Raw genomic sequence first — 8,638 nt, 5'->3', positions numbered from 1 at the left:
TGAACAACTAATCTGAAGACAAAAATACACAATATAACAACTGCTGGGTTTCGTGGTGCAGCAAAGAAACGGGAAAGATAAAAGAGGCCTTTACTGTGGGCACAGGGGAGACCACACGAGAGGAGAGACTTGAAGTTTCGGAGGGGCCAGCGGGCCAGCAGAGGCTGTCTAGGCCCAGGCGGAGGAGGAGCCTCGAGGTCAGTCTGCGTGGTGAGGCAGGCAGTGACTGGGCAGGACAGCAGGAACAAGGAAAGAGGATATTGTGAAAAGAAAGTAGGGAGTTGTAATTCTGCCAGGGAGAGGAGGGCGGAACGTAGCACCTGCCTCCAGTGGCAGGGGCCATATTAGCTCACGGCCATGATGACTCGGCAGAAATTTTATTAGGGCAGAGAAAACCCATCAACAACCATTGCTGAATTCCTACTATTTTGCTTAATGAAATTCTACATCATTTCTAATGTTTATTCCTTTTTTCTTTTTTTTAATTTTTTTTATTCTCTTAAAAGAAAAAAGAAAGTGAGCTATCTACAGTTAAAAAACAGCCCAACTAGGAGTGTAGAGAAAGACAATCTTAGTGTTGTAGGCAGCTAAATTATATAGAAGTATTATAGGCAGTTAGGCAGAGCTAGGCCCTCCAGGAGACACCACAAAAGACAAGACACCTTGCAACTGTGAGAGACAGACACTCCTGCTGTGGGACAGACCTAAAGACCAAAGATCGAACAAATGCTTACCTCCCTGAAGATAAGCATCCGGCATTGATCATCACCTTGAGGAAGCCAGAAGAGTCACTAATCCAACAGCTATCGGCTGGCTACCAGATAAACTCCTGTTCTATATTTGTGCCCACTTGCCACATGACTGGCTTCCCCATTCCGACTGGATTTAACCAATTTTACCTGAGCAATGGTGCTTGTAATCTTATTGGCTGACCATAGCTTTGTCCCACCTCACGCCCACCTAAGCAAGTTCCCATAGTCTGCACCTTAGACCGGCCTCATCACATGGTTTTACTCTAAAAAGTCCCTGGAAGAGACAGCTTCCCAGGGATAATCTGCTCAGGCCCCCCTTGTGTCCCTCTCTCAGACAGAAGCTTTCTTTCTCCAATAAATATGCTGCTCTTAACCTCCATTTGTTCCTAAAATTCATTGTTCAGTTTTAGAGAAAACAAAATCGTCCCAGGTACCTTTCAGGTTGGGAGTTCCATTTCCCCTCTATCATTAGCAATGTATAGTAATGAGAGAAAAAAAAAAAAAAAAAAAAACCCAACCTCCCAAGCCAGCATTTTATCTGCAAGCTGAGCATGGTTCAGAGCTCGCCACCCCACCAGCAAACTGCCACTGGCCAGCCACACCTGGCCTGAGTCCCTTCTTCCAGGCACAGCTTTACCTGCAGTACCCAAAGCCTGGACACCTGGAGGAAGAGGAGGGCGGTTAGCTCTCACAGGTGGAAGCAACCAGGATTAAGTCTTCCGAGAAGCAGCAGCAGCTGTTTTCTGGTGTGTCAAACCCTGAAATGCTGAAATCACAGCAAGTATGAGCTCCAAAAGGGCCAGGGCAGACATGGGTAGGCTGGTGCACAGCTAAGGTCTTGGTTCCAGGAGTGTTTTTTCTGAGAAGCTTTTCTCACACCAGCTCCTGATGTGAGTCAGGTGTCCCTGCTCAGGCGTGCACAGCAGCGGAGACTCTTCAAGGACATCATCGCTGAGATTGTCTCTCCACTAGATTGTAGCGCCTCAAGCAAAAGCCTCCAGGTGGGTTTAGCATGCGTGGCCCAGAGAAGGGCTCAGGGAGGTAGGTCCGGAGCAGCTGCCTGAGCAGCCGGAGGGAGCGTCGTACCGCGCCACGGCTGAGAGCAACTGGGACACCGTGACTATGCTGCGCAAGAAAGGCCCCAAGGCCGCGCAGGCCAAGACCAAGAAGGCCATCTTAGCAGCTCAGAGACGAGGCGAAGATGTGGAGACGACCAAGAAATGGGCTGACAGGCAGAACAAGCAGCACCCGATCACCAAGAACACAGCCAAGCTGGAGAGGGAGACGAAGGAGCTGCACCACGACCCGGTGACCCTGGAGGTGGGTAGAGTGATCCAGCGCGGCCGGCAGAGCAAGGGGCTGACGCTAAAGGACCTGGCCACGAAAATCAATGAGAAGCCACAAGTCACCCTAGACTATGAGAGTGAACCGGCCATTCCAAAAACCAGGTTCTGGGCAAAATTGAGAGAGCCATCGGCCTCAAGCTCAGGGTCAAGGATATCGGCAAGCCCACTGAGAAGGGCCCGCAGGCGAAGTGAGCACAAAGCCTCGAAACAGCGCGTTCGGCTGAGCCGTCCTGCTGGGGTCCCTGAGGCCAGCACTGACGAGATCACCACGCGGCCCTGTGGAACACGGGTCAGGCCAGCAGCCGACCCATCCTGCTGTCAAACAAAGAAACCTTGTAAGCCTTGAAAAAAAAAAGCAGGGGGGCGCTCAGGATATATTCACTGAAATTGCATGTTTTATTTTCCTAGTGCCAAAATGCTCGATAAATGCCTTGTGAACTCAACTATGTTAATTTGAGAACTTTGTTGCTTGAAGAGCAGTATCCCAGGGCTGGAGAGATAGCTCAGCAGTCTAAGTGCCTGCTTGGCAAGCACAAGGACCCAGGTTCAATCCCCAGTACCATATGCAGGCCAGCCCCAAAACCAGGTGTGGTGGCACACACCTATAATTACAGCACTGGGGAGGCTGAGACAGGAGGATCACTATGAGTCTGAACTGTATCCAATAAATAAATAGCAATATCCAAAAACTTCTCTGGTGGGTGTTACAGTTTGTATCTAGGTGTCCCCCCAAAGCCTCATGCAGTCATGGGACAGCTTCTAGAGTTGGTGATTAATCTATGATCCAATTCAGGGATTATGGGTGTGAGTGCTGCACTGCCCTGGGGTGGGTAATCTGCACACAATGTGGGGAGGGAAGAGAGGCTGGCTAGCGGCTGCAGCTGCTGCTCTCACCTTTGCTCTTGGCCGTTTTCCACCACCGTGAACTGCTGCCCTCTGCCCTGTGCTGCTCTGCCTTGGAGCCAGCCGAGTATGGACTGAAACCTTCACAAACCATGAGCTAAATAAACCTTTCATTCCTTAATTTTAGGTGTTGGGTATTTTGTCCCAGCAATGAGGAAAAAGCAACTGCGACAGTGGGGCAAGATAGAACAATTTACAAACTAGTCTGAAACCCCAAATCTGAAGTCAAATCCATGGGAGTTCCCACATAAACTCTCTCACCTACTGTGTAGGATCTACAGACCCACAGAAAGGTTGTTCTGTTTCTCTATTTCTCAATGTCATCTATAGGTTGGGGATGGTATTCATATCCCTCTCCTGTAGTCATGAGAATCCAGGGTCTGGAACTGGTGCCTCAGATGCTGGCAGTTGGGGCACATGAAGTGGGCATCACCACACAGTTATTAGCAGTACCCTGGAACTTAGGGAAAACGGACACTCTACCCACGGTCAGGGAGAGGCCACACTTAGCTAGACTTACCCAGAACCCAATTATACGAGTGGCCACTAATTTGATTTGTTGGATTCTTTTAAAAATTAAGTTGGTTGGGGTCTCTTAAAACTAAAATATAAATTCCACTTTGACTATAAAAGTTTTAAAAATGTTTATAGCCCAAATTGTGTTTTATTGCTTATTACTGCATCTCAGTTTCCAAGGGATACGTCCTGTGAGCATCACTATGGGCAGTGTCCTGTCAAGTAAAGCAATGCAGGACCCCAGCTTTGGTGTTTGGAAGCTGCAGCTGCCCATTGCTACGGCTATAGCACAGGTGTGGAAATGGACAGAGCTGGTGAACCCAGGCCTCAGAGGCTTCAAACTCCCTGCACTGTGGCTCTGCTTCCCCCATCTCATCCCCCCCAGCACTGTCCTTGGTTTTGGCCCTTCTAGGCCATGATTAATAATTTTCTCATATATATATATATATATATATATATATCCCAGGGAAATAGCTCAGTAGAATAAGCGCTTGCCTTGCAAGTGCAGGGTCCTGAGTTCAATCCCCAGTACTACAAAAAAATAAATAAAATATATATTGAGGTATTATTTGTGTATCACAAAATTTAGTAAGTATACAATTTAATGTTTTAGCGAAATTACAGAGTTGTACAGATATCCTACAATCCCATTTTAAAACAAGTCTATCTCCTCCAAAGTCCTTTATGTCTACCAGCATCAACTGCCTTTCCCCACCCTTAGTCCTGGGGGCCTGTTATGATGTCTAGTTGTCCCCACAAAAGCCTCATGCAGTGATGGGCCCAAGGCCTTCTAGAGTTTGTGATTAATTCATGATTCCATGCTGGGATTATGGGTGTGCCTGGGGCAGATAGATGGATTCAATATAAGGGGCCCATCTTCTACCTCCTAGGGAAAAAGGGAAAGAAAAAAATCTGAAGCCAGCCATACGCTCCCGACAGTGTCTCCAAGAGTGACATGGCCAGCTCTTGCTGAGCTCTCGGACTGTGAGGGATTTTACAATTGCACCCCTTTGCTTTGCTCAGAAAAACTGGTGAAAGTAGAATTAGTACCAGAACCCAGAGGTCTACCTTCCAGCTCCTCAACAAGTCATTTCCAATTTGGCCACACTTGGGTAGGTAGGGTGGTATTTTCATTTCAACTCCACAAAGCCAACCCTCTAGCTTCTCCAATCCACTCCAAAGTACCTACTGCCTGGTAATGGATTTCAACTTCAGGTGGGTTCTAGAATTTTATCCAAGAATTTTTTTTCATTTACAATGGTATTTCTTTAAACACTCTGAAATGTCTTCATCATAGAAAGCGGTGATTTTCCTTTTATTTCTGTCTTGGTGAATCCTTTAGGGATTCTCTCGGAAAAGCAGCTTGATTCATTATTTGGTTGTCTTCATCACCATCACCGTTGAAAAGTCTCATCAGTGTGTAAACTAGTTCTATCAGAGCTCTCAAATTATCCTTAGGGCCGGCCAGATAGCTCCGTGGATTAAAGCACCTGCAAGCAGGTGAAGGAGCCATCCCCAGCCTGCCATGCTGCCCACCCTCCACACTGAGATGACAGTTGAGACTGGGCGTGGTGGCGTGCGCCTGTAATCCCAGCTCTTGGGGAGCTGTAAACAGGAGGATCATTACAAATCCAATCTAGTAGTGAGACCCTCAACACCCTGTAGACCCTTCCCTAAAAAAATGCAAACAAAATAAAATATGAATAAATAAAATTATCTTTAAACAACTAAAAGGGAAGAGTCACCCATGCTTAGATTTAACAGGAATTTTTGCAACTGTTTTTTCATTATCCAGCTCAGTTTGTTATCAGCAGCAGGTGAAGGGCCTGGCGAAAAGCATCTTATCTCTGCCACAGGTGGGGTAGGGGTAGTTCTGGGTTTAAAACAGTGGTTCCTCAGTATGGAAACCTCTGAGCTGGGGCGACAGCTCAGCAGCACAAGCACCTGCCTGGAAAGTTCAAGGTCACTAGTTCCATCCCCCAGTTCTGGTCCAGGAAACTGCTGGCCCTGGAATTGGGTGTGGTGGTGCACACCTAAAATTCTAGAAATGGAGAGGCTGAAACAGGAGGATCACTACAAGTCTAAACTGCATAGCAAGATCCTGTGTCAAAAAATAAAAAAAGGGTAGGTACCCCACCACCAGCCCCTGCACTGCTCTCCTTGGGAATTTGTTAGAAATGTACATTTGGGAGCCCTAATTCAAATTTACCAGCTGAAGCTATCCAGGTGATGTACTTGATTCAGATGTGCTGTAAATTTGCTGAATTACAGACTACAGTGGTGACTGATTTTAGAAACAGCTGCTTGAAAAATAATTGCCGTGACCAGCTATAGTGATTCCTCCTGCCACCCTCCAGGAACATGTCCCACTTACATGTATGTACTCTTCATTTATCATTTATGAGTGTTTTTATTACTCTACAGGGCTGGCATTTAGCCAGACTAAGAGGAAGCAGCCCTGTGTTCCTGCTGCGGGTTCAGTGCACTCACAGGTATATGCATGCAGCAGAGAAGAGCTCAGCAGTCAACCTTTCATTCTCACCGAACAAGCAAGGAGGAGGATCTAGAAGTGTCACTTGACACTGACGACATAGCCCATTCCCCCTATGCAAAAAAGGAGCCAATACAGAAAGACAACCCTAAATAAGAAGCTAACTTCTGTAAGGAGCTGAACAGTAACACAGCTGCCCTGACCAACTCCCACTCCAGCACCATGAATGCTTCCTTTGCTCAGCTCCATTTTGCAGGAGGGTATCTGCCTTCTGACTCCAAGGACTGGAGGACCATCATCCCGACTGTGCTGGTGGCCATCTGCCTGGTGGGGTTTGTGGGGAACTTGTGTGTGATTGCCATCCTCCTTCACGGTGCCTGGAAAGGAAAGCCATCTATGATCCACTCCCTGATTCTCAATCTCAGCCTGGCCGATCTCTCCCTTCTGCTGTTTTCTGCACCTGTACGAGCTACAGCTTACTCCAAAGGTGTCTGGGATCTAGGCTGGTTTGTCTGCAAGTCCTCTGACTGGTTCATCCACACATGCTTGGCAGCTAAGAGCCTGACAACTGTTGCTGTGGCCAAAGTCTGCTTCATGTATGCAAGTGACCCAGCCAAACAAGTAAGTATCCACAACTGCACCATTTGGTCAGTTCTGGCGGCCATCTGGGCGGTGGCTAGCCTGCTGCCCCTGCCAGAATGGATTTTTAGCACCACCAGGCATCACGCAGGTGTGGAAATGTGCCTCATGGATGTGCCAGCAGGAGCAAAAGAGTTCATGTCAATGTTTGGTAAGCTCTACCCTCTCATGGTATTTTGCTTTCCATTACTTCTGGCCAGCTTTTACTTCTGGAGAGCTTACAGCCAATGTAAAAAACAAGGAACGAAGACTCAACATCTTAGAAATCAGGTGCGTTCCAAACAACTCACAGTGATGCTGCTGAGCATCGCCATCACCTCGGCACTGCTGTGGCTCCCTGAGTGGATAGCCTGGCTGTGGATATGGCACCTGAAGGCTGGAAGCCCAGCCCCACCCCAGGGGTTCATGGCCCTGTCTCAAGTCCTAATGTTTTCCAACTCTTCAGCAAATCCTCTCATTTTTCTAGTCATGTCCGAAGAGTTCAAGGAAGGCTTGAAAGCCTTTTGGAAATGGATGATCACTAAAAATCCATCTGTCTTGGAGTCTCCGGAAACACCAGCCGCCAACACTGAGGTTCCTGCTGACAAGGCTCCATCCCAAGAGTCCCCAGCACCCATTCCAGAGAAAGAGAAAGCTGGTATTCTCAACTCAAGCAAAGACAAGACTGAGAAGGCCGAGATTCCCATCCTCCCTGATGTAGAGCAGTTTTGGCATGAGAGGGACACTGTTCCTTCAGTACAAGACAATGACCCTATCCCCTGGGAACATGAAGATCAAGAGATGGGGGGCTGTGGTAAATAGATTTAAATGTCAAAGAAAAATAGTGATTACTGTATTTACTTCTACTGCTTAAAAATGCTGTTGACTTTGCCATATAAAATTATTAATATAAGGAATTATAAAAAAAAAAATTAGGAATTGTAAAATGTTTCACATTCCATGTTTTCACAATGTCTGATCTGGTAGGTAAAATAAAATGTAATGATTATGCTTCAGAATTATAACCTGGCTGTTCTAAGAATCTACCTTAAATGTTATGTAAACATGCTGCCAAGTAGAGAGCCTGGCCGTTTTGTTCCTGGTTCATAATAATTTTTACTGGAATCCTTTAGGGCCAGACTAGACTGTGTTGTGCTGGCTGGGAACTTACTTGTGCCCAAACCTAAGCCCATCTACCTTCAGGTTCTTCCTAAATTTGCTGTCCCTAATTTTATCTGTTTAGTTTCCACATAACCAAGCTGAAAATGTACACTACATAAAAATCTTAGCACTCGATTCCCAGTACTTAAAAAATGCCTTAACACACTGAATAAATTTTAGTGTTATCTTCATTTGCTGAATAAATGTTAATTTTCTTAATGAAAACCTGTATAATTTCTGACCAAAGCTCACAGAATAAGAAACACCACTTTGCTCTAACTTTTGGACTAATTTCAAACTATAGCTGTTTTTGGCCAAGTTTAAGTAAATTCAGACTTTGCCTTAAATCATAAAAGGCTGTTTTAATCTTTAAAGCCATCTAAATGAGTCTTCAAAGTCTGAGACTTTAACCAGCCTAAAGTGACACTCTATACTGATGTGGAAAAAAGAATTTTAAAAATGACTTCCCTTTTCCAAGGAAGGAAAGTTACTCTTCAACAAGCAGAACTGTTTTCCTCCCAGCATCTTTTCTCTCAAGATGAAGTATGGCTGATGACACAGGCATGCGTGTCCCTCATCTTTCTTGTTAAAAGATATTGTTTACCAATAGCAATGAACTGTTCAAACATGTAAAATATGGCAAAGCTTCTAAGTTATGAAAATGACTCAGGAACAAGCAAAAGCAAGCATCGGAGAGTAACATAAACATTAAGATAGAAATTGGCTAGCAGAAAATAAAAGCCATATAGCTAATGCAGAGTGAAATGCATTAGAAATTAATGTTCCTAAGCATATGGTAAATTTTGAGTATTAGGCAACTCTTCATTTTATAGCAAGGTAAAGTATAGCTA

At 45.7% G+C, this 8,638-nt stretch overlaps 1 protein-coding gene and 1 pseudogene across 1 annotated transcript; both read left to right on the top strand.

Annotated features, from left to right (window-relative positions):
• Window positions 1–2,290, top strand: part of LOC101566802 — an 18,330-nt pseudogene extending 16,040 nt beyond the window's left edge.
• Window positions 2,291–6,204: 3,914 nt separating this feature from the next.
• Window positions 6,205–7,448, top strand: Gpr151 (G protein-coupled receptor 151). The gene has a single exon (XM_004631342.1). It carries the CDS (start codon window positions 6,231–6,233, stop codon window positions 7,446–7,448), a length of 1,218 nt encoding a protein of 405 aa, XP_004631399.1. The 5' UTR covers window positions 6,205–6,230.
• The last annotated feature ends 1,190 nt before the right edge of the window (window positions 7,449–8,638 follow it).

The sequence above is a fragment of the Octodon degus genome, unplaced genomic scaffold, assembly GCF_000260255.1.
Source record: "Octodon degus isolate 3935 unplaced genomic scaffold, OctDeg1.0 scaffold00040, whole genome shotgun sequence".
In the NCBI taxonomy this organism is placed as follows: domain Eukaryota; kingdom Metazoa; phylum Chordata; class Mammalia; order Rodentia; family Octodontidae; genus Octodon; species Octodon degus.
This window is presented reverse-complemented; position numbering and strand designations above follow the sequence as displayed.